Here is a 24,440-nt window from a genome sequence, read left to right as displayed (position 1 = left end):
TTCAGACAAGGCACAGTCACGCATTGCCCTCTAGTGGTTCCTCAGTCAGGATGGATTTAAGTTCTATTTGTTTCATGCATGTGAATACAGTTATCATTGGCCAGTCTTTAATGTGGGGTGTAGACAATGGAATTTTTCAGTCCTCTACGGAAGCATCGGTACCATACACAGCACTGAGCCATGAATTGACTATTGGGTATCAATGCCGCTTTTTCGAGTCTATCTGTCCCCAAAAGGGGCAAATCTACCAATCTGGGGGACTGAGAGAAAGCCACTGAAAGATCCCAGATGGTTTTGCCAAGACCCGGACAGCAGATAGCAGTTCTGTGCTATGGGAACGACCCCCCCGTCCAGTTTCCCTTCCCCCCGACGGGAGGAGCAGCCGCTGCCCCCGCCCCGTGCCGCCCCGCTGCGCATGCGCCGCCGTTGGGCCACGCGGTGCTTTGCGGTCGCTGGGGGGGGCGGACATGCTGCACAGCCTGGGGCTGGTGGGCACCATCGGGGAGGGGGACGAGGTGCCCGAGGAGCCCGAATCGGGAGACTCTGAGGATGAGCAGGTGGGGCCGGGTCGGGTCGGGTCGGGTCGCTTTGGGTTGGATGCTGTGAGGCCGGTTCGGTTCGGCCGCCTGGTGGCGGTTGTCGCTCACGGGTGTCGTTGCAGGAGGTGCGGCCGGTGCCGGGCCCCGTGCGGCGGGGAGCGAAAGGAGGGGACTTCAGCGCTGCCTTCGTCTTCGGGGAGGTGGAGGCCGGCGGGGAGGGCACCTGGGCGGCAGCGCTGCGGCAGATCCGCGGCAAGGTGAGAACAGCCGCACGGAGCGGATCGACACGCGATGTCACGGTCTCATCTCACCAGCACTTTTCTTTTCCTGCTTAGAGATCGGCCACCACGTTGGATGAGAAGATTGAGAAAGTGAGGCAGAAAAGGAAGCTGCAGGTCAGGCTTTCCTCCAAGAGTCGCGTTACTGAACGAGTTTGCTCCCTCTGATCGCAGTGCTCAAGCTGTGTTTGCAGCTATACCTGCCTGGGGTTTCTTTTGTATGCAGAATTATCCATTTCATTTTATCCACTTGGCTTGTTTTATGCTTTGTCCAGGAAAAAGAAGCTAAGCAAGCAAAAGTGGAAGGTGGCAATGCAGAAACTGAGGATGATCAGTCCGAAAAGAAGGAATGTGAGGACTTTGATAGAGAGGAAGAAGAGGACAACGAGTCCCAGTACTCATTGGAAGATGAAACTATCTTCACCAAAGCAGGTACGTGGACAGGCCCCTGATCTGCAAAAGCAAAAGTGGGACAGGCCACTGATCTGCTGGAGAACAGCCTTTAATGAAGTCTTGGTGGGAATGAACAAGGATTTCTTGCTTTGCGTTGGCTGCAGGTCTCTTTGATCAGTCAAGCTCGTTTTGAATGGTCGCTTGGATATTTCTATTGGAGTGGTTCTTGAGTGAGGAGATTTGCTTGGTGTTTTACTCCACTGCTTGCCTGTATTTCTTTCTAAGGTTTTTTCATCAATAACTTCTTAGAAGCAAAAAGTACCAAACAGGGATGCACAGAACATGCTGTTCTGTGTTTATCTGCACTAAAGTTCCTGTTGTCGTTCTTTGCAGATACGCTTAAAGTGAAGGAAAGGAAGAGATCAAAAAAAGGAGGGCAAAAAGTAAGTGTTGGAGACAATGGCAGCAGGTGTCCAGCCAGTAAGGTTGTAATGAACTGTAGGACACAGAGCAAACCAGAGCGCTTTGACTGCATGTTGTGTTGCTGAATGTGGTTTTCTTGTTTTGCTTTTGTTGCTGTTTCTAGGAAGCAGAAAGCTTTTTTGAAGACGCCTCTGAATATGATGATAATTTGTCATTCCAGGACATGAATCTTTCCCGACCTTTGCTAAAGGTATTTGTCTGGTTTAGTTATTATGTGTTCTGTTCTAAGGAACATTGGACAGTCTCTCTCCACCACCCAAAGCCATCACATTCCTCCTCTCTCTGCAGCCCCTCTGAAAAGGAAATGTGGTGTGGTATGGTGTGATAGTTAGATCTCTAAGCCTTTCCTTATGTGGGAGGTGCTCCAGTCCTTTACCATTTTTATGACCCTATATTGAACACTCCAGTAGTTCCCCGTGTGTTGGGGAGCCCAGCAGTGGAGAAAGGATTCTAGATGTAGCCTCAATAGAAGTGAGTAGAGACAGCACTTAACTGCTCCATCTCCTTTGAAGGCAATCACAGCTCTTGGTTTCAAGCAGCCGACTCCAATTCAGAAGGCTTGTATCCCAGTGGGTCTTCTGGGCAAGGATATTTGTGCTTGTGCTGCTACTGGAACAGGTAGGGGCTGGAGCCATGGGGAACATGGGGAATTCAGAGTATTCACAGTAACTTATAATTTTTGGTAATTCTTCTTAATTTTTCTTCTATAGGCAAGACAGCTGCCTTCATCTTGCCTGTGCTTGAGCGCCTGATTTACAAACCTCGTCAGGCCCCAATAACGAGGGTACTGGTTCTTGTGCCAACACGAGAATTGGGTATTCAGGTGCATTCTGTCACAAAACAGCTGGCACAGTTCAGCAGTGTCACAACTTGCCTCGCTGTAGGTGAGTATGGAGTTTGCATACATGGATTGCACAGGTCACTGTAGACTGTTGTATGGAACTGCAAATGCTGTGCTCTAAAACTGGACACTGTGGTTGTTGTAAACATGCTTCTGTATGTGTACGGGATATTAAAATCTAACTTTCCAGCGCCATGCAGGTTTTTTGATTGTTGGTTTTGTTGTTTTCCATAAAAAGAAAAGGTGAGGTCGCTTCCAGTTGTGAATGTGTAATTAATCTGTGCTTTTTTCCCATTTCTCAGGCAATCTGGATGTAGGTACTTAGTTGCATCCTGCTCAGCTGTCCACTTGCTCTCTTCCAGGTGGCCTAGATGTGAAGACTCAGGAAGCAGCTCTGCGCTCTGGGCCAGACATTCTTATTGCAACTCCTGGACGACTAATTGATCATCTCCACAACTGTCCCTCTTTCCACCTGAGCAGTGTAGAAGTGCTCATTTTGGATGAGGCAGACAGGTAGGCTAGACACAACAGTGGTGAAAAATGTAACGGTGGCTTCCACTTCTCCTTTTCCCAGGGTATAAGGCAGAGTCTTTGCTACCCTGCCTTACAAAACGGTTCTTAGCTAGAACTGGATAAAGCTGCCTGATCTTGCTGTGTTTCTGCTGTGTAGGATGCTGGATGAATACTTTGAGGAACAGATGAAAGAAATAATCAGGTTATGTTCCAAGCACCGGCAGACAATGCTTTTCTCTGCCACAATGACTGAGGAGGTAAAACAGGCTGCTGGGAAACCTGCTCAGGCAGACGGTTGAATGGATGGTTGTCTATTAAGTCTTTCACTAGAAAGCATTGAACTTCTTTTTTTAATGTTTTCTGACAGGTGAAAGATTTGGCTTCTGTTTCCCTGAAGAATCCCACCCGAATTTTTGTGAACAGCAACACGGATGTTGCCCCTTTCCTGAGGCAGGAATTCATCCGGATTAGACCCAACCGAGAGGGAGACCGTGAGGCCATTGTGTCAGGTGAGCAATGACCAAGGAAAAGATGGAATCAGTAGGTGACTGAAGCAGGCTGCTGACAGGACTTTCTTTCAGCTCTACTGACACGGACCTTCCCAGACCATGTGATGCTTTTCACCCAGACAAAGAAACAAGCTCATCGTATGCACATCCTGCTTGGGTTGATGGGTCTGCGGGTTGGGGAGCTTCATGGGAACCTCTCCCAGGCACAGCGGCTGGAGGCACTCAGGTATTACCAGGCTTATTGGGCCGTCATAGGAAGAAACAAGATAAGTAAAAGTTGGAAGTTTTAGGGAAAAAGTGAATCTCCAAATTCATAGCTAATATATTTGCTATGTTTTCTCAGGCGTTTTAAGGATGAACAGATTGATATTCTGGTAGCTACAGATGTGGCTGCACGAGGACTTGACATAGAAGGTGTTAAAACAGTGAGTATTTGCAACGCTGATGTGTTTAATGAGTCCTTCAATGTCATTTCCCTACTAACACTTTATTTAATAGGTAATCAATTTTACCATGCCCAACACCACCAAACACTACGTTCATCGAGTGGGTCGAACAGCAAGAGCAGGTAGGGCTGGTCGCTCTGTTTCACTCGTGGGAGAAGAAGAGCGGAAGATGCTGAAGGAGATCGTGAAGTCTGCCAAAACACCAGTGAAAGCCAGAATTCTCCCTCAAGGTATGCACAGAGATAAAAGCAGAGCCACAGGCAAGGAACATTGTTATATAGAGAAGAGACTGAAAGAGATGCTGAGTAGTAGAGTGGACATTAAATAGGCTACTTCTGATAGAATTCACACTGGATCTTTTTCAGATGTCATACTAAAATTCCGAGAAAAGATTGAGAATCTGGAAAAAGATGTGTATGCAGTTCTGTGCTTGGAGCGTGAGGAGCGTGAAATGCAGCAGTCAGAGGCTCAGGTAAGTTTTCTTTAGGATGCTGACCTGGAGTCTGTAATGCATAAGGAGAAGACGACCTTAGTGTGCTTAACCTGTGTACTTCAGAAGGGAAAGTGGTAGATATTCCTTGGCAACCATGAGCTTGAATCTTGTCTGACTTGTTTCAGATCAATAAGGCAAAGAAGCAGCTGGAGGAAGGAAAAGAGGAGGCTGCAACCAAGGGTGTAGAGAGGAGCTGGTTCCAGACCCGTGAGGAGAGGAAGAAAGAAAAAAGTGAGTTGTAGCAATGCTGGGCATGCTAAATTCCATTGCTGCAAGTAGAACATGCTCTGTCACGAGACAGGGACGAGAGATCTTTATGCCCTGATTTTTCTGTCTTTCCTCAGTGGCTAAAGCACTGCAGGAGTTTGACTTAGCATTACGAGGCAAAAAAAAAAGGAAGAAATTTATGCAGGACACACAGAAAAAAGCCCAAATGACAGTGAGTATAATTATGGGTTAATGGGACCCTGGATTGAATTATCCAAGTTTTTTCCTAAGCAAAGCCTCTCATTGCTGTAAGTGCACGTTTTAACACTTTCTAGCCAGAGGAGAGATCACAGTTTGAAATCTTGAAATCTCAAATGTATGCTGAGCGGCTGGCAAAAAGAAATCGGCGAATGAAGCGAGCCCGAGCTTTGCCAGAAGAGGAACCAGCAACAGCACCAAAAGGTGGAGAAAACGCTTCTGTTTCACAGCTGATAAACCTTACGTTGATTTCTTTGTTGCATATGGGTGAAATGAACTGAGTTGTATAGTGGGAAGCTCCAAGTTAGAAGGAATGGCTGCTGGTGCTGGCCAGGGCACACAGTTGCAGAGGGGGGAGTCATTGCTTTTGCTGATGGTGATGCTAATCGTTGTGGTTACAAATACTGGGCTTTAGTAAACGGGGTGATGCTCTGGCCTTCTCTTTACAGCCAATGTTCTGACTACTGTATTGTCTCCTTGTATTAGGTCCCAAGCAGAAGAAGAAGGTGTCTGTGTTTGATGAAGAGCTTACCAACACAAGCAGGAAGGCTCTGAAGCAGTATCGTGCAGGGTAATGGCTTAGCAGCAGTATATTAGCATTGTACGTCTGTAGTGTCTGAACTTTTTCAGCAGTAGTTTGTGCTGGGTAAAAGGATCCATTCTAGACATGTTACGGGCAGAGCAGAGCAGTGCAAGGTATCTTTCTAGAAGTACCTGTGACACTTACTTGTTTTTCTCTCTGTTAAAGTCCATCATTTGAGGATCGGAAGCGGTTGGGTATGGCCCAGCGTAGGAAAGGAGGAAACTTTAAATCCAAGTCCAGGTATCGCTCCTCTTTCTATTCCAAGTTTTTTATTTCCTTTTACTGTAATGGTTTAAAGGCCCTTTCTAAGACATCTGATGCTTCTACAACAGTTTAATCTGCTGCTGCAGGGTCTGGGAGAAATCAAAGAGACTGTGGTAGCATGTTTCTACATTTTAGCATGAGAGAGCATTACCTAGTAAAAGCACCGTGCTGCTCCTTATCATCAAGGTAGGCTGGTGCAATGTGATTCAAGGATCTTCTCTTTCAGGTACAAGAGGAAGTAAGAACTGTTCTACCAAGTGGGGAATCTGGGCTGTCTGTCTGCTTCAGACTTGTCTCCGGGTCCTGGATTTCTTCACACTGGGAGATGTTCAGTAAAACTGAAGAGATTTTCATCAAGTCTCAGAATGGCTTTGGACTGTTCATTTATAGCTGGTTGAACACTGTGTGAAAAAATATCTTCAGCCAAAGTAATAAATTTTGTAAAAAAGAAAAATTCCTTTTTGTTATAAAACAGCTCAAGCAAGCGAGAGCTGGGCTAAGTTCCTTCTTTCTGTCACTCTTCATGCTTAGTTCTTGTGCTTCTGTGTTTGTTACTTAATGTGGATGAAAGGATTTATCGAGGTTCAAAATCTGTTTCTAAGTGGAATACCCCAAATGTCCTTCTGAGGGGTAGTCTGATCCTCTAAAAGGATACTGAACAGAAAGCGAGACAGTTGCAACCAGAATACTGATCTTTCAGTAAGAAAAGGGAGAATTCTGATTAGTAACCCCTAATTTTGCAGCAGTGTTAATCTCTTGTTACTGTCCTTACTCTCCCTAAGAATTATTTTTCATCTGCTGCTTGATAAAATCTTGTAACATCCCTCAATTCCTAAAAAGGATGAGTCAATATCGACCTAAATCCAACTGCTTATAGATGATCTGTCTATGGGAATCAGTCTTCTGTTCAAACATCTTCCTTCACACCTTATCAAAGAGCAAAAAGGTAACAAGTGCAGTCCTGAAGAGACCAGTACACTAGTCATAAACTGTTGTTTTCCAGCTTTATTAAAAAGGGCAAACTTTACAAGCAGTAAATAGAAAATATACATAGCAAAGTTCAAACAAGTGATACTGCTCAGTGTGTTTTCTTATTAGTCTTCTAAGGTACATTGTAGAGGATCTTAGGGCCTTGGTGGACGCATGCCAGGGGGAGGGGGTCCTGAAAATAAAGAAAAAGTGATGAATATTGGAGAAGTCAGAGGAAGCAAAGCTAATGAACCAGAGAGCTCTATCCTATGCCGTTGCGTTGGGCCCCTTTTTCAACACTGATACATCTGAGGGCAGCCAGCATAGCTATGGAGCCACTGAAGCGTATCACTCTTCAAATGTAGGTTGATTTTTACATTATAGCTCCTATGCAGATAGGAAAACCTCCACTCACCTCTCATTCCTGGGGGTGGTGGTCTCATGCCTGGTGGCGGCATTCCCATAGGAGCACCTCGGCCAGGTGGCATTCCCATTGGTGGACCCATGGGTGGTCTCATGCCTGGAGGGGGTCCCATCATTCCTTAAGGCAGAGAAAAAAAAACAAGTACATGCATGAGTTCAGCTGAATGCCAAAGGGCCTAATGGCATATCAGAATATCATCCTCAAAACCAGCTCTCCATCACCCCCATAATGCGGGCTATTTGCTGTTCCACTCTATGGTAAATCCTACCTGGAGGAGGGGCTCCTCTGCTCATGGGTGGAGGAGGACCCCCGCGTCCTGGTGTGTATTGAGTTGGAGCTCCTGCTATGCTAGCAGTGGCAGCTGCAGCAGCAGCAGCGACCGTTCCACGACCCTGGGGTGTCATCACCTGCCAACAACATAAAGAGGCTCACAGAAAACTGTATCTGGTTTATAACTCTCCGTAACCAAAACTTATATTCTTAATTCCAAAAACCCTCCCAGTCTCCCCTTTACAACCGTGTAATACAATTCCCTGAATACCACAGGATCCCAATGTGGTCCACAGCATCTCACCTGTTGGGATGGTCCTCCCACTCCTCTGACAGGGCCAGCTAATCCTGCTGGAGCCTGGGGCATGGGTGCACCAGCTGGTACTCCCCTTCCAGCTGCTCTCCCAACTCCAGGTCCTCCAGCAGCTCCAGCGAGAGGCACACGGGCGATTCCAGTCTGAAAACAGACACACACACACACTCAAAAATGTATCAAAGCAGAAATCCTCAGGTTTTAGCAACCCCCACATCCCTCTTCTGACCAGTGAGTGTCTGAGGCAATGAACAGGTGAAATTTCTGCATTGAAATTTACTGTGCCTACAGCCACAGTGGCATCTGGAAGCCCAGAACATGGCATAACAGCCACCTCTTACAAGGACACATCTACCAAACATCCCTTCCTTTTCTCCTTGGTTCTGCACTCATTCTCCTTACATCTTTTGGAGGTGGCCCTTCAACTGTCATAGACACCAGGTTTTCTCCTCGCAGCAACACAAGACCAAGGACTCGTTTTTCTTCCCGCTCTGGCTGTTTTGAATTCTTAGGTCTAACGAGGAAAGAAAAAGAAAACGTTACAAGGCAGCAAAAAAGAAAATCACGTTGTTCTTTGAACATGCACTGAATAATCATAGAATGGGTGAGTTGGAAGGGATTTGTCCAGGTCACTAAGTGTAACCCCCGCAGTGTGCTGGGACACCCACAGCTCCATCAGCGCTCAGAGCCCTTCAGATGGACCTTAGTGCCTGCAGGGCTGGGGCAGCCACCTCATCTCTGTGCTGCTGCCTCACCGCCCTTATGGTAATAACTTTCTTTTTTACATCCAATATAATTCTCCCATCTTGAAATCATTCCCCTTGTCCTATCACAGAGGCCCTACTGATGGGTCCACATCTCTTTTCTTGCTCTAAGAACCTTAATAACGTTAAGAAACCTCCTAAAATACTGAAAGACACAACCTGACTGCTCCAGAGCCGAGTCTGTGCTATGAAAACAAACAGACACACATACACCACCAGGCTAAGAACGATGAGAAACCCAAACAGAAGATGAACAGCATCTCTATGACTATTTTTTCCTCCATATCACGTTTAATGGGCTGCGGTAGCATCGCTTAAAGGTACGACTTGGCTATTAGGATATTACTCGGCTATTGGGATAGAAGTGAAACAAACACGAGGGTTTTGGAAGAGGCAGGTGGTCCAACTGGGCCGGGAGGTACTTCCACTCACTTGATCTTCCTGAACTCATCGCAGTCGCAGAGGATGAGGTTCATGTGCTTATCGAAGGCCTTGAAGGTGCCGATGAAGACCCGGCCGTCCTGCAGGATGCACCGCATGCGGTAATCGATGTGCTGCAGCATCTTGCTGCTCTTTCCCACCGTCTGCAATAGACCAACGTTACACCGCGCGTTACCGGGGACAGCGGCTCATCCGGGCCGGCCCCCCCCGCAGCTCCCGCTGTGCTCACCATGGCTGCGGCTCTCGGTGCTCCCCGTTCTCTCGGTGCTCCCCGTTCTCTCCGTTCTGTCCCCGCCGCCGCTCGCACACCCACCTCCCGCTCTACCGGAAGCTCCTCTATCCCGTACCGTCGATTTCCGCCCGCCCGCACGCGGACCGCCCGCACGCCCCGCCCGTTCCGCCGCGCAATGGACGCGTTTCCGCCGCCGGCGGGGGCGGCGCTGCCCGGCTGAGGAGGTGCGGGGCGTCGGCGGGAGCTCACGGGGCGGTGTGGGGGCTGTGGGTGTTATGGGTGATATGGGTGCTGCCTGCGGGCACCGCCGGTAACCGCCGCAAGAAGGAAGGGAGGGAGGGAGGGCCGTGCCGTGCCGTGCCGTGCCGTGCCGTGCCGTGCCGTGCCGGTCCTCGAGGGACCCGCGGACGGGGCCGGGCGGCACCGAGGGGGCGGAGGGGATGCGGGGCCGGCGAGACTCCGTTCGTCCGTGGGCCGCAGGGGGAGCCGGGCAGCGCTGCCGATGGGCCCGACCCGCACCTGCGGGGCTCGGCAGGGCGGGGCCGCCCGGGCTGCGGTCTCTATGGCAGCGCGGAGGGACGGACGGGGGCGGCGGGGGATGGAGCCGTCGGGGATGGAGCTGTCGAGGGCCGGGTGCTGCTCGGGGGCTGGGCCGGGCCGGGCCGGGCCGGCTGCTGTTGCCGCCGCTTCCTCTCTGTCCGTGGTCCTTCCCCATCTGGACGCCCCGCCGTGGGGCTTCGGCCTGTGGCTACGAGCGCGCTCCGCGGCGGTGCTGGGCCGAACCGGAGCCGAGCAGAGCTGGATGTTGGGGATGGCAGCTCACCAAAACAAATGTTTCATCCCGTAGGTCGGGGTCTGGCCCGCCCCGGGCTGTCGCTGAGTGGCGTTACAGCCTTTTTCAGCTCGCTTGACTGATGACAAATAATAAAGCCTTCTCTCTTTTTGCCTGTCACCACGTTTCTGTGTTTGCCAGGGAGTCCGTGCTGAGCGTTCAGCCCGGTGCCATCAGCCCGCTCCGCTTTGCACAGTCATAGGAGGCCCCCGGGCAGAGATCTGAGCTCCTGGCTCAGCGCTTTCCGCAGCGAATTGAGTTTCTCATTGAATTGAGTTTCTCATTGAATTGAGTTTCTCATTGAATTGAGTTTCTCATTGAATTGAGTTTCTCATTGCTCGGTGTGTGAAGTAACCTGGAATGCTGTACATGGTCCCATGTCGGGCTGCCGTCTGACTGCTGCTGGGTTAGGAAGCCGCCTGCTCTGCATGCTCAGCCGGGTGGTCACTCCGTTAATGGCACTAACCCTCCTTTGGCCTGGGCTGGCTGTACAACCTGCTGGGGACTCGCTGGGAATCGGCTCTGATATGTTTTCAGCTGTGCAGCCGTGCACTGGTTAAATGGGGGACTCTACCAGGCAGCTTTTTTTTTTTTCATTGAATGTTCTTTCATCCTCCTCATTTTCATTCTGCGGGCAGCACAATTTGTTCTATCTGTGATGAAAAGAAGGTTGAGTTTGTGAATAGGGAAGTTCTGTTTAAAATACTCCAGTTGTTTTAGCTCGCAGCTCCTCAGAAGTCTCTTGAATGGCGTGTTATAAGTGGCTCTGCTGATTTCTTCTTGCTCTGTAGCCCTGCGTTGCTGATTCATATGATGGACCTCGCTCTGCAGAAACAGAGTGAATTTGCTTCTGATGGATTTCATCTTGACTGCTCTCTCCCTGCATAAAGCCTTGAGAACTGCTTATGTGAGATTTATATATATATATATATATATATATATGCTGTGAGAGACCAGCAAGTAACTGATCACAACAATGATGTGAAATTGTAGCAACTGCTTCTTCACAAAGGCTTCTAAACAGCTGTTGTATCAGATACATCATTAGTACTGATCTAATTAAGCAGTCTTCCTTTGTGTGACCTCACCTTGTTCAAATTGGAGGGTTTCTTGTTACCTGACGTGCATTCTCTGAAGGACAGACTTGTTACGAGAGGTAATTTATTGATTCAAAGTGAATCTTGAAGAGGGAGGCAGCTTGATTGTCTTCCCTCCATGATTAAGAAGTCAAGTATCAGGTGTTGTACGAAATTGCATTTTAGAGTCAACCAGTTGCATGAGCAATAGAAATCATTATATAAATGTTTTTCCTCTCGTTGTCCTCAACACGTGTTTATCCTGATTGCTGAGTCTGTTGCTTTTTGAAGGGCAGCTCTTTTGGGATTTTATTCTAAACCAATAGAGTCTGAGTCTGGAAGCTGAGTAAACCAGAGTGAGATGATACTCACAGGTTTGTGTGTGTGCAGAAGCAGAGAAATTAGTGTGCCTGAGGTGTTATGTGTCCATGAGGCCTTACCAGTCCTTGATAGAGAAGGAAGAGCCATGTAAACTTTATTTCTTGAGGTCATTTGTGGTTCTTTAGGGCAACATCTTATACGGGCCTGGCACACACACATTCTGTGGTAGACTCAGCAGATTTCATACTGTACTGTGTCCAAGGGCAGTCCAGTCATGCAGACCAGCTTCCTGTGCCAAGTACTTCTGCAGCTGCTCGGTCTTTGCTGATCCATGGAAAGGTCTTTCATCTGTTCTTCCTTTTAGTCATTCTCTTTGTATCAGGAAAGCTCCTAAGGTGGCTGGTTTCCCTTCAGGTCTTAGCCTGTCTTAGCATCTCTTTCTTGGTTGATCAAAGAAGCTGGACAAGTGCACTAATCATGAAACACTGTCCCTGCTCTGCATCATCTCACCTCTGATCTTTCACTCTGGGAAAGCTGAATCGGGTCATCCCAGCAGGAGGTGCCATATGAGCTGGGGAATTGTCATTTATATGCTTATCTCCTGGATTTTCTGGAAGTTGAGTGTAAAGAAGAGTCCTTAAGGGCAGGACTTTTGTGGCATGTCAGATCTCATGTCTGGAAGCATGAAGCTGTTGTATCTGAGAGCTGCTGGTGGGTGGGTGTTGGTCTTCAATGTGACTTTCTCCCCATGTTTCTATGGGAGTGAGTAGGGCAAGTCTCTCCACATGGGAGAGGACAGAAAAGGAACTGAACAAGTACATTTCTTTACAGCCTCTTACTACCAGATGAAGCACAAATCACCGTGTCTGACAGCTGTCTGGGACCAAACCCTGAACACAAGCTTATGCTCTAAGGTAGATAAAGGAGTGAAAGGCAGACTTCCAGAGCAGATGTAGAGTTGTCTTTTCTTTTGTAATGAGTGCTCATATTTTGAAATAAGGGTGTTAGAGGAAGGGAGAGGAATAAAGCCAACTGCTGCTACTTTGTGTAGGAGTGTCTTGAATAGATTGAGATATCTGAAGTGTGATAACAGCATTTGTAAACACTGGCCTGCGGGAGGGAGGCTGTCAGGTCAGTATACCCCTGCTCTCACATTCTGGTAATAGCCAAGTCTAGGGAACTTCTGTTTTATTAGTCCTGAAAATTGACCTTACAGCATAGACTGGATGTTAAATGAGAGAGTTAGTCTCCTTTTGTTAGGGTACTCCTAACAATCTCTCAGAAGTATATCTTAGGGATTAATGTTAGGCAGAAAACTTCACAGTGTGTTGTTTTAGTATGATGCCTTGGTCCCTGGCATACCAAATGTTTTGTCTATGTTGAGCATGCCCAGCAGGCTGCAAGGCTTGTCTGTAGCCTTTGGAAGCTTGATGTCAAATGAAATGTAATAATTCAGATCTCACTGTTTTTTCTCCTAATAGGTGTGGGGGTTGCATGCTGTTGTGAAAGCACCTGCAGGAATCTGGAGCAATGCCACCCCCTTCAGACATTGTGAAAGTAGCCGTAGAGTGGCCAGGTGCCAATGCCCAGCTGCTGGAAATAGATCAGGTGAGATCTCATAACATGCTGGAATGTAGTGCTGAGTCCTGGCCTAAACCAGTGGATGAGTACCTAGAGAAAAGACCAGCTCAGCCCTGGGAGCGCAGGTGAAGGCAATTCAGCTGTGTGATTAGAAGGGGTGCAGTCTGTCTGCACCTCTCTTAGAGCTGACTGCCACTGGGGAAGGATCTCTTTCTAGAGATCCCTTTCTGGTGAAGTTTCCCCTGTGAACCTGGAATCTTCTGATACAGGTGTGCAATCTTCTTCCCTTCCTTTATAGCACCTTTCTATTGTGCTGGTCCTTCCGTCATCACCACTTTTGTTGCAATGCCTTTCCCATTGTATTGATCTGTCCTATTGCTGCTTTGTTTGTGTTTGAGAGAAATATACTGAGAACTCTCTCTCTCTCTCTTTATTTTAGAAAAGGCCTCTTGCATCCATCATCAAGGAGGTCTGTGATGGGTAAGTCTAGTTTCTGTTGTGCAGAAAGTCTGTCGCCCTGATAGGTGTTGCTGAGGTACTGTGGAAAGTCTTCTGATTGTCAGTGCACAGCTAGCATCGTTCATGTTGCCTGTTGCAGTTCCAGCCACAGAATGGGCCTGTTTTTATGTAAGGGAAGAAGAGAAACTCTTTTCCACCTACCTGTGATTGAGCTGCTTTTCCTAATTGAGAGGAAGAGGCTCACATATTCTTTCTCTTCCAGGTGGTCTCTGCCAAACCCTGAATACTACACATTACGGTATGCCGATGGTCCTCAACTGTACATCACAGAGCAGGTCAGTCTGAGAGATAGCTACATGTTGATGTCCTGAACTAACATCACGGAGCAATACTGTTACTAATCCATTAGTCAGTATCTCTACTATCAAAAGTAATCACTGAGAAGGTATCATTCCAGTGAAAAGCCTTGCACTTCTCCATTTCCATGCCTGTTGGACTCGATGGCTTGATTTCAAAAACCTTAGCAGAGCTATATGGTATAGTAACCCCTTTAGTTTTGCATGCGATTGTGCACTGTAGGTTCAGTTGCATTCCTTTTCAGACACTTCCCTGTAGTTTCTGTTTCTTTTGTCTTTCAGACTCGCTGTGACATCAAGAATGGAACGATCCTGCAGCTGGCGGTCTCCCCAGTAAGTACTCCTCACATCCCTCTTTCTCCTAGTGTGATAGACTCTTCTTTGTCTCTCAGCTTTTCTTCTTCTTTCCCCCAGAACTGTAGAGCCTTTACCTTTCTGTGGATAAATCCAACTGGCATTTTTAGTGCACATCCTAGATCTGTGTGTAGGAAGGCACCTGACTCTTATTTTCCCAGTTTGAGTGCAGTTGGTACCTATCAGAAAGCAAGAGTACTGATGACATCATGTAGAAAGAAAAGCAATAGATAAACTTGATCCCCTGGGAGTTGTTCCCAGTGAGTTCTTGTTACTGTAAGCTCAGTAGCCATCTTCTGCAGATTAGTGCTGTTGGTCTAGATTTGTATATTCACTTCCATTCATCTCACCAAGAATAAAGAGATGTTCTTTTACATGTTAGAGTTAAGGATTTTTACTTGTCTGCCTGTCACCAGAAGCAGCTTTTTTTTAGTCTATCTTATACCTGGTGATTGCTGTTACTTCCTCTGTCAAATGTTTGCACCTCTCTTGCTTTTTCCTGTCTGTGGATATCTCAAAGAATGCTGCTGATACTGACGGGACTCAGTCTCCAGTCTGTAATGGAATCATCCCTCCTTCCCAGTCTAGGGCAGCTCGCCAGCTAATGGAGAGGATCCAGTCACACAGTATGGAAGTCCGACTCGATGCCATGAAGGAACTGGCTAAACTTTCAGCAGATGTGACCTTTGCCACAGAGTTCATCAACATGGAAGGGATTACAGTGCTGACACGACTTGTGGAGAGTGGGACCAAGCTTCTGTCCCAGTAAGCTTCTTGTATTCCGTAACTCTGGAACAGGGGTATTGACTTAATATAACAGGGCTTCAAGTAGAGGCAAATCTTGCTTGTTGAAGTAGTGGTATTAAGCAGCTAACCTTATAGCAAATGCTAGTATAATAATTCAGACAAAATCATACTTTTTTTATTAGGTGATGCTTTTCTGCTTAGTTTATCTGAGCTGAATTCTTCCTTGCTACCAACTTGCTTATCACTGCATTTCCTTTTGCTTTCTTTCTTTTTTAGTTACAGTGAGATGTTGGCCTTCACCTTGACTGCCTTCTTGGAGCTCATGGACCATGGTATCGTCTCCTGGGACATGGTCTCAATAACTTTCATTAAACAGGCAAGTTTGGGTAAAGGGGGTGAGTGGATACTATTTCTTCTTGTGCTTTAACACTGCTTTCAGGACCAGCACAATGACTTTTAGAAGCTGAATATGAACTGACAGCTCAGTGTGATATTATGGTTTCATTTCAGCTTTCTGAGTCGTATTTCCCTTACCTTGTCTCATTCACCACAAGGTTTGCTGGATGGGCATCTGTTGTTGATCTGATGGTTCATCTGGTTTTAGATTGCAGGATATGTCAGTCAGCCTATGGTAGATGTCTCCATCCTCCAACGATCCCTAGCCATTCTAGAAAGTATGGTGTTGAACAGTCAGACTCTGTATCAGAAGAGATCACTGTGGGGCAGCTCATTTCTCATCTGCAAGTGTGAGTACCCACCAAACAGTGGTGTGATCTAAATCAATTTTGTGAATCTCTGTTCATTTGAAAATATACACATTTATCTTTGAAACACATAAAGATACTGTCTTTGAAGTACTTCTGATATGATATCTTACTTGAAATTGAGGTTTTCCAATGTTTAAATTTAGTGAAACTCAGTGAAAATAAGGAAAAGATTAGGTTGAGCCAAACTGCTGAGGTTAGAAGGCAGTGCCATATGTTTCCTTCTCCATTAGTTCCTTTGGCAGAGATGAAAGTGTTCGGTGGCTTCCATTGACATGAAGAGAAAAAGGGCTTCTCCAGTAAGGTTTCTAGCTGTAGCCATATAACAGACTGTGTTATCACTAAGCTTTAGAGTGATGCGTTTCTCTGCTGAAACTGTCATGCTCTGAGGTCTGCTAGGCTGCAGCCCACACAACCTTCTTAATAATGGAGTTATATAGAAATTAGGAAAAATTTATATACCGTGTGGGTAGTCAGACACTGGAATAGGCTTCCTAGTGAGGTGGTTGGTGCCTGTTGATGCCCGTCAGCGTTCAAGGGCACTGGGATAATTCCCTCAGTAACATACACGAACTTTTTGTTAACCCTGAACTGATCGGGCAGTTAGACTTGATCTTTGCAGGTTCCTCACAACTGACTTGTCCTGTTTTGTTTTACTGGTAATTTCTGTCAGATTTTGCAGCTCTGCAGGAAAGATTCGATGACATCAAAGTAGATAACCTGAATCCTGCTTGTACACTGAAATGCAGAAGAGCTGCAGTAAATGTTGTTACACACAGGCAAAGAGCCTGTTCTCTTCTTATGATCTTCTCGTTATTGTTTCTGCAGCTCAAACCAAGAGATTCAGACGTATGCCATTGCCTTGATCAATGCCCTCTTCCTGAAGGCACCTGAGGACAAGAGACAGGTTTGTAGTTGCTTAGTTAAACCCAAATAATGCTTACTGAGTTACTTCAGATTTACTGGTTTACTGTTGTGCTTTAGGAATTGCGTTGTTTGGCTGTGGCAGACCTCAGACCTTGCCAAGAACTTAATGCCATTCTAAAACAGCTGCTTATAGAGGAAAAAATGCTGTCCTGTATAATAATTTGTTCTGGCGACACGTCTGCATATAGAAGATTCTCAGAAATGAATTTGAAAGACCTTGAGAGACAGAAAACAATCTGTACAGCATGAATTTTTTTTTAAGGAACTGCACTCTATGGGAGACCAGTGGATGGCAGAGGGAGGTTGTGGGTAGTGTCCTTGATGTTGGATATGCTTATTTAACACTCGCGTACGCAGAAAAAGCCAACAACAACAGCAATATGTTTTTGAAGTCATATGGGGATATTTCTTATGGCAAATGGGAAGAATGAAGCACCTGATCTGAGAAACCCTGTGACATCTCAGCTATGTGCAAAATGTGTGTGTGTCTGTATTGTGTAGCTTTTCTGTGTTAAGCCTTTCTTCTCCAGTGCCCTGTTTGTGTTTTTATTTTTCTGGACTCAGAGCTAAATCTTGTCTGCTTCTCTTTGTGCCTTTTTTTTTATTTTTTTGCTTTCTGCCATCAGGACAAGCTGCTTAACCCGCTAGACCTGCCCATCACTGTAAGTAACTCAAGGTTGGGGGCTGGTCATGCAGAACTGTAGGCATATAGCTCTTCTCCAGTTGTGCCTCCTTGTATCTTAGAGACAATACATACAAGATTCAGATAGTGGATGAGTCTAGGGAAAAAGATGGGGGCCCTCCTGGGAGTGTACTCAGATTATGAAGGGGAGAAAAGGCTCAGTAGCATGAGAGAACTGCATGACGTAGTGTGTGCACGAGACATTAATGATCATAAAAGGCTTGCTTTGAGAACTGATACTATACTGTAAAACTAATGAGGTGAGACAAGTTTTAAACTGGAAACAGTTCTGTAGAAATCTGGGTCACCTTAAACCTAAATAATTCATTTTTTGCTGAAGATGTAGCCCCTTCAGAAAAGAAACTATGACCTCGGTAAATTTTGCATAACAATCTGAAATTAATCAATATGCTTAACATGTGAAAATGAGGGGGAACATATTCCTCTATAGATAATTTAGCTTGGATAATATATTTCATAGCAAACAAAATTCCAAGATATGTATTACTTTCTTTCTTCCCTTGAACACAATACACAAAGCCATGAAGGGCTATGAGGATAATTAAGGGACTGGAGCATCTTTCATATAGAGGCTGAGAGACCTGATGTTGCTCAGCTTGAAGAAGAGGAGGCTCAGATGGATCTTCTCAATACAGATATTTATATATCTGATGGAAGGGAATAAAGAAGATGGAGACCAACTCTTCTCAGTTGTACCTACATTGCTGACAAGCAATGATATGCACGTTTTAAAACCCAGAAAATTCTGTCTGAACACAAGTTGGGGGGGGGGGGGAACTTATCTGTGGAAGGTGGTTAAACACCAGAACAAGTTCCCTAGAGATTGTGTAGTCCATGGAGATACTAATAACCTGACTGGTCACTGTTCTGAGCAGCTTCATTGAGCTGATACTATTTGAACTGGGCAGATTGGACTAGATGACCTCAAGAGGTCACTTCCAACCTGAGTGATTTTGTGATGCCATGACCCCATCAGGCAGTGAAATGGGTATTTTTGGACTCTGTGCTAAACACAGATCCTTTGGCACTGGTTAGGCTGTGTGCGTGCTCATGCTTCTTACTATACTGTTCAGAGTCATTTAATTGTCTTTGTCCTTCCCACTGTTTCCTGTGCTTCAGTCACTCTTACTTTCTCCCATGTGCAAACTAATTCTTTTTGAGTAAGAATTCTTTGTGTTGTGTGTGTGAACAAATTCTAACAGCAAGCCTTGTTCTAGTAGAACAATACCTCTTATGAGTCATGGTTAAAAATAATGACTCAGGGCAGTCTGAAACCACTTCCTACTTCATTGAGTTGCTTCTTAAGATACCCTCAACAAAAGCACTGGCTTATTTTGATTATAATGTGAGTGCTGCTTGACTTGGAGATGCTACAGATTGGCTGTCAGTCAGCATAGCACCCTTGTTTTAGCAGGCTTCTGCTTGGAGCAGAAGTGATAATGGGGACTTCTGATAGTATTCCACCTTGACATTAGCAATTGTCTTGCTCTCCAAACAGGTGAAAGGAGATTGCCAGTATTGTCCTTAAATTGACTTCTAAACATCTTTATAGGATTGAAAACAGAAGGCAGTGTACATTTTAGAGGGCAAGTTTTGAGATGGATGAGAACTGAATGCTGTGTCCTCTGGTCCTTGTTATCTTGGGTGTGAATTTAGGTATAGAAAGCTGCAGAAAACTTATTGAAGGAACCTTTTGTAGATCACAGGTTCTCTGGGCAATCCACAGTATGCTCCCTGCAGCCAAATCTCCTGATATGTGTCGTTAGATGTTGAGTGTTAGCTAAATTTTCTTCTATTCTTGGTTTACCTTAGCGCCTTGCTCCATGTTAATGTTTTGTATGGGAGCCATCCATGAATTGTGCCATGGTAAAGATGACTATTGCATCCCAACTTAACTGCTTGCTTTGTGGTGAGACTCCATGCTAAATTGACAGTCTGTGGTGAAAGCACTTTGTCATCTGTCAATGCTGTCTCCAATTCATAGGCTTCCTTCTTTTTCTCCTTTCTGCATGATGTGGACTTCTTGCTTATGTTTCACTCATTTAATCTCCCAATCTCCTACAGGAAATGGCTAATTCATTTGCCCAGAAGCACCTGAGGTCTATAATCCTGAATGTGAGTATGCCTGAAATGGCTGAACACTTTCTAAATGTTTTCTTAATAAAAGTCTCACTTGTGCACAGTTTAAAGTCTGCTGCCCTCCCAGAACTTCAGAAAAGTGAAATTGAATCGACCTGTTCAAAAGGGAGTTATCAGCATGCTTCTTCCTGCTGTTAGAGAGCATTACCATTATGCGTCTGATGGAATATGGAGGTTAAAGAGTTGAACCTTCATATGCAGAGATGTAGATGCAGCCTGGCATGTTGCCTGCAGCTAATACCTCACTGTCCATTTGTATTATATTCATTATATTCTCTTCTTTTTTTTTTTTTTTTCTTTGCAGCATGTGATCAGAGGAAACCGCCCAATTAAAACAGAAATGGCACATCAGCTGTATGTGCTGCAGGTCCTTACATTTAATCTTCTGGAAGAGAGAATGATGACCAAGATGGATCCCAATGATCAGGTCGCTATTAGAGCTGATAGAAAGTAGAAGGGGTGTTCAGATGCTTTACTCTACTGAATTTACAGTAGACTGTACATAAAGTGAAACTAATGCTCACATCACGTTGTGGTCTTTGAGCTTCTCGTATGCTCATGACTAACCTGCTGTATGCTGTGGGGCTTTTACAGACACATTGCTGGAAGACACGTATTTTCCTGACCAGTGTGATGCGAAGTTGCCAAGCTGATTTCTCTGCCTCAATGTCCTTTTTGATACTTTTCTTTGCAATGTGCATGGAAGCTGGACAGTTATTAAGAATTGTTACTTAATTATTAAATGTGTTGCAGTCTTAAACAAGAAATACCTTAGCGTTATCTGAATGCATAGGGATTGCTGAAACTTGCCATTTTGAACTGGGTTGCCTCATTTTATGTAATGTCAATGACCTCTGGCACCTCCTTGTGTTCACTGTGTGGGCTCTGGAGAGAAGTGGGTTTGTGTGTTATAGGAAAACACTGCCCTGCCGATTGCTCACATGTTACCATTTCCTCCCCTTCTGTCCCTCAGGCACAGAGAGACATCATATTTGAGTTGAGAAGAATTGCATTTGATGCAGAGTCTGACAGCAACACCATCCCTGGCAGTGGAACAGAAAAACGCAAAGCCATGTATACCAAGGACTACAAGATGCTGGGATTCACTGTATGCACCTACAGGGTGGGGTGGGCGGGAGGAACAGAAACAGCTGTTTGCTTCACCATGTTTCTATATCTGACTTCTAGAAACTCATCTAAACTCAGACTTCCAGGACAGACTATTATGAACTTACTGTTTGGACAAGTGCAAGGGCTCATTAGGCACATCCTCTGAAGATACTGACTTATTCTTGACAAACTCAGATTTGGCCTCTCTTCTAGAAAGTTTAGATAGCATTGTCAGTGGGTGTCTTAGGTTACCTGTTGGGTAGATGTAAAAGGAATTTGGGAAAGATTCTCACAACGTTTCTTTGGGCTAATTTATGTGGCTTATTTCTGCACGCTTTGCAGAATCACATCAATCCAGCTATGGATTTTACTCAGACTCCTCCAGGGATGCTGGCATTGGATAACATGCTGTACTTGGCCAAGTTTCATCAGGACACCTATATCAGGGTAAGCGAAGCTGCTGTTCTTTGCAAGTAGCAGCACCTCAGCAACAAATTCTGGCTATTTCTTCTGCCCTCTTCCTTTAGATTGTCCTGGAGAACAGCAGTCGAGAAGATAAGCATGAGTGTCCCTTTGGACGCAGTGCCATTGAGCTTACCAGGATGCTCTGTGAGATCCTACAAGTTGGGGAGCTCCGTGAGTAACATTGCCCTGCAATCTCCTGAGTGACTGTCCTGGGTTAACATACAGATTGGTGAAGATTCTCAAGCATTTGTACTTTGGTCTCTTTTCTGCCATGTAAGGATGGGGTAGCTTGGAATTGTATTGTCAGTTTCCCCGTAATACCAGTATTGAATTTAAACAAGAAAATTTGTTGTATGTGTTCTGGTTCTTCTTAAAAACAGAAGCAAGTGGAAGACTCCGGCTTCCTGAAGCTTCATTAGGACGCTGTACAAAAACCATTCTAGAAACTACCATAAACTTAAAAGTCAAGTAGCTGTGACAGTCTCAAAAGAAACCAACCAAACTGTTTCTGTTTATTCTTGAAGCTAATGAAGGCCGGAATGACTATCACCCCATGTTTTTCACTCATGACCGTGCATTTGAGGAGTTGTTTGCCATTTGCATCCAGCTTTTGAACAAGACCTGGAAAGAAATGAGGGCAACGGCAGAAGACTTTAATAAGGTCTGTCAGAGTGGGGAGCTCTTGTAGAATTGTTTGCAGAACAGTGTGTTCATTCAGCCTTGCGTGACAGTTGCGTGACAAGTACGCTTGGTTAAAGAGATGGGGGTGGAGAGTACGTCAGGGCCTTGATGTGGACTGTAAGGGAGGATGGTGCAATCTTTATTTGGTATGACCTGAGATCATTCTATGTTTTGGATCTTCAAAGCCACTGGTACACTGATGCTCTTGGCTGTGTTTTTTGATGCCATTGAGCTGAGCCCTAGTTCTTTTCTGCCGTTAAACAGCAAAAATGATACTTGTTTCCCACTCTGCCTACTTCAGGTTATGCAGGTTGTGAGGGAACAGATCACACGGGCTCTCCCCTCTAAACCCAACTCTTTGGACCAGTTCAAGAGTAAACTGCGCAGCCTGAGCTATTCTGAGATTCTGAGACTACGCCAGTCTGAGCGAATGAGCCAGGATGACTTCCAGTCACCACCTATTGTGTAGGTGCCTAACAAGAACAACTGCTTGTGCTTCTTGTTGTCACTGGTTCCTGCTTACTCTTCCGTGTTTGATTGCCAGGGAGCTGAGAGAGAAAATCCAGCCTGAGATCCTGGAGCTGATAAAACAACAGCGCCTGAACAGGCTCTGTGAGGGGAGCAGCTTTCGGAAGATTGGAAATCGCAGAAGACAAGGTGAGGTGACTTTGTGCACTGCATCTCTTCATGTGAACTGTAGGCAAAAATACCTGATGGGTTAACTTGTCGGAAAGGGAAGCTGGCAATCTGATCTGTCTGTAGCAACCAGTATTTTGGGATGGAAGAGATGTGCATTTCTAAGAATACAGCTGTATCCTCATGAACAGCAAATAATGCTGAGGAATTGGAGGGGTAGAGGGGTTGGTCAGTGGTTGTGAGGCCTCAGGTGAATGATCCTGCTCAGCTTGCTCTACTTCTTCTGAGTTCCAGAAAGATTTTGGTATTGTCGCCTTGCTCTGAACCACAAAGTGCTGCACTATGGAGATCTGGAAGATAATGCCCAGGGGGAAGTGACCTTTGAATCACTGCAGGAAAAAAGTAAGTCCCAGTTACTGCTCTCTGAACACAGTGAGTGTTCTGTGCATTGCTATCTACTGGCTCTAATGAGTATCATCCCAGAGAAAAGAGGGATGGCTGTGGCTGAAGCTCCTAACAGCCATGAGATAAATGTTTGACCTTTGCACAAATCCTTTTAGCACCATCAATTGCTTGGCTTTTCTTAGGACAGGAAGCTGTAGGGATGCATTGCTCGTACTTTATTTTGGAAAACTGCAGTAATGAGTTAGAAAGCAGAAAAAAATGCCCAACTGCAAAACAAAAAGTGCTGTCTCTTCCTGATCAGTATTTCCTTTGTGTGAGTTTTACTTTTCCACTCTTAGTTCCAGTTGCAGATATCAAAGCCATTGTCACAGGGAAGGATTGTCCACACATGAAGGAGAAAAGTGCACTGAAACAGAACAAGGTAACTGCTCTGTTTTTTTGCCTATAATACCTAAATCTATGGAGATATGAAGGCTGGGAGCAAACAAGAAGAGCAATTGGTCTTCCAAATTGGCAATTTCTCATTGCCTTGTTTCAAAAAGAAAAGGCTACTATCTGGGCTTTTTCCATATGATTGCAGCATTCTGTGAGCTTTGGGGCTGGTTATATTGTAGGCTGCTAATGCTGTTCTAGGAAAGTGCACTGAGCTGCAGCAATGCTGCTGTTCTTGTGTTGGCTGAAAGCAATAAGGTGTTTTGTTCCATCAATTGGTGAGAGATTCTTTTCTATTCAGGAGGTGTTAGAATTGGCCTTTTCGATACTGTATGATCCCGATGAGACGTTGAACTTCATCGCGCCTAATAAATATGAGGTAAGAAGCGCAGTGATTAACTATAGAATCATACAAGTTCTAGAGCTGAAAGGGACCCACAAGGATCACCATCTAACTGCTGGCTCAGCACAGGAAAAAGCAAAACTAAACCCTTTACCTGAGTGTTGTCCAAACTTGTTGAACTCTGGCAGCTGTGCAGCCATGACTGCTTCCCTTTGGAGTGAAGGGACAGAATATAGGACAAAAGTCTATTGCAGGAGACTGTGCAGGATCAGTTGAGTCTCACTGAAAAGGCCTTTGTTTCACCCCATTCAGGCACTTGTTCTTTACTGTTTACTGGGGCCAAACAGCACAAAAAGCAGAAGCTCTTGTCACTCCCCCTGGAGCTTTAGGCTCACACTTATCCCATCTGGGTTTCTGACTTACATTGGGAATCAGTGCACGCTGGTTTCTTGTTCGGTGTTGAGTTGTTTGCCCCACGGGTTGCCTATTTTGGAGCTGTGTGGGGGAATCCTGATGCCTGGAGCTGTCAGCTGTCCTGTTCTCCGCAGTACTGTATCTGGATCGATGGGCTTAACGCTCTCTTGGGGAAAGATATGTTGAGTGATTTGACACGAAACGACTTAGATACGCTGCTGAGCATGGAGATAAAGCTACGCCTCCTTGACTTGGAAAATATACAGATCCCGGATGCTCCTCCCCCCATCCCCAAGGAGCCGAGCAGCTACGACTTCGTGTACCACTACGGCTGACGGGGCTGGGGGCCGTCCCGGTGCGGCGGGGTCCCGTTTGTCCGCCGTGCTCCTTTTGTACGAGTTGTAATAATAACCAATAGCACGGCAATGGCTCCCGGGCCTCCTTCCTTCCGCCCGCCTCATTCCCCGCCCTCCGC

The 24,440-nt window shown here is 45.8% G+C and overlaps 3 protein-coding genes across 3 annotated transcripts; 2 read left to right on the top strand and 1 right to left on the bottom strand.

Annotated features, from left to right (window-relative positions):
- Nucleotides 1–425: 425 nt before the first annotated feature.
- Nucleotides 426–6,261, top strand: DDX27 (DEAD-box helicase 27). Its single transcript, XM_015881887.2, has 21 exons — nucleotides 426–557; nucleotides 662–796; nucleotides 875–934; nucleotides 1,093–1,249; nucleotides 1,604–1,653; nucleotides 1,797–1,883; nucleotides 2,206–2,311; nucleotides 2,404–2,577; nucleotides 2,897–3,047; nucleotides 3,205–3,304; nucleotides 3,415–3,556; nucleotides 3,629–3,782; nucleotides 3,900–3,981; nucleotides 4,055–4,232; nucleotides 4,368–4,474; nucleotides 4,621–4,726; nucleotides 4,840–4,934; nucleotides 5,038–5,164; nucleotides 5,447–5,531; nucleotides 5,709–5,783; nucleotides 6,034–6,261. The coding sequence occupies exons 1-21, from the start codon at nucleotides 468–470 to the stop codon at nucleotides 6,047–6,049; spliced, it is 2,277 nt and encodes a 758-aa protein (XP_015737373.1). The 5' UTR covers nucleotides 426–467; the 3' UTR covers nucleotides 6,050–6,261.
- A 531-nt stretch (nucleotides 6,262–6,792) lies between these two features.
- On the bottom strand, nucleotides 6,793–9,348 carry SNRPB (small nuclear ribonucleoprotein polypeptides B and B1). Its single transcript, XM_015881892.2, has 7 exons — nucleotides 9,218–9,348; nucleotides 8,980–9,131; nucleotides 8,186–8,297; nucleotides 7,775–7,927; nucleotides 7,469–7,607; nucleotides 7,192–7,317; nucleotides 6,793–6,969 (listed from the first exon to the last, which is right to left on the bottom strand). The coding sequence occupies exons 1-7, from the start codon at nucleotides 9,218–9,220 to the stop codon at nucleotides 6,932–6,934; spliced, it is 723 nt and encodes a 240-aa protein (XP_015737378.1). The 5' UTR covers nucleotides 9,221–9,348; the 3' UTR covers nucleotides 6,793–6,931.
- Nucleotides 9,349–9,353: 5 nt separating this feature from the next.
- ELMO2 (engulfment and cell motility 2) lies at nucleotides 9,354–24,395 on the top strand. Its single transcript, XM_015881888.1, is given in 24 exon segments — nucleotides 9,354–9,444; nucleotides 12,281–12,363; nucleotides 12,931–13,057; nucleotides 13,470–13,510; nucleotides 13,752–13,824; nucleotides 14,128–14,178; nucleotides 14,783–14,964; nucleotides 15,223–15,322; nucleotides 15,551–15,647; nucleotides 15,650–15,692; nucleotides 16,539–16,617; nucleotides 17,264–17,299; nucleotides 19,405–19,455; nucleotides 19,784–19,906; nucleotides 20,453–20,587; nucleotides 20,932–21,036; nucleotides 21,117–21,225; nucleotides 21,579–21,715; nucleotides 22,037–22,200; nucleotides 22,280–22,392; nucleotides 22,666–22,773; nucleotides 23,115–23,197; nucleotides 23,510–23,587; nucleotides 24,100–24,395. Coding segments are annotated over 22 exon segments (2,187 nt in total). The 5' UTR covers nucleotides 9,354–9,444; nucleotides 12,281–12,363; nucleotides 12,931–12,979; the 3' UTR covers nucleotides 24,301–24,395.
- The last annotated feature ends 45 nt before the right edge of the window (nucleotides 24,396–24,440 follow it).

This window comes from Coturnix japonica, chromosome 20, assembly GCF_001577835.2.
Source record: "Coturnix japonica isolate 7356 chromosome 20, Coturnix japonica 2.1, whole genome shotgun sequence".
In the NCBI taxonomy this organism is placed as follows: domain Eukaryota; kingdom Metazoa; phylum Chordata; class Aves; order Galliformes; family Phasianidae; genus Coturnix; species Coturnix japonica.
The sequence above is the reverse complement of the archived record's forward strand: the minus strand, read 5'-3'. Positions and strand labels throughout refer to the sequence as shown.

What these genes read in the sequence shown, in the direction of transcription:
- DDX27 (XM_015881887.2), top strand. Translation starts at nt 468, where the DNA reads ATGCTGCACAGCCTGGGGCTGGTGGGCACCATCGGGGAGGGGGACGAG. An exon ending in AACTATCTTCACCAAAGCAG is followed by an intron (nt 1,250 to 1,603) that starts GTACGTGGACAG and finishes CGTTCTTTGCAG; the next exon opens with ATACGCTTAAAGTGAAGGAA. An exon ending in CTGCCACAATGACTGAGGAG is followed by an intron (nt 3,305 to 3,414) that starts GTAAAACAGGCT and finishes GTTTTCTGACAG; the next exon opens with GTGAAAGATTTGGCTTCTGT.
- SNRPB (XM_015881892.2), bottom strand. An exon ending in GATGAGTTCAGGAAGATCAA is followed by an intron (nt 8,298 to 8,979) that starts GTGAGTGGAAGT and finishes TTTCCTCGTTAG; the next exon opens with ACCTAAGAATTCAAAACAGC. An exon ending in ACCACCCCCAGGAATGAGAG is followed by an intron (nt 6,970 to 7,191) that starts GTGAGTGGAGGT and finishes CTTTATTTTCAG; the next exon opens with GACCCCCTCCCCCTGGCATG.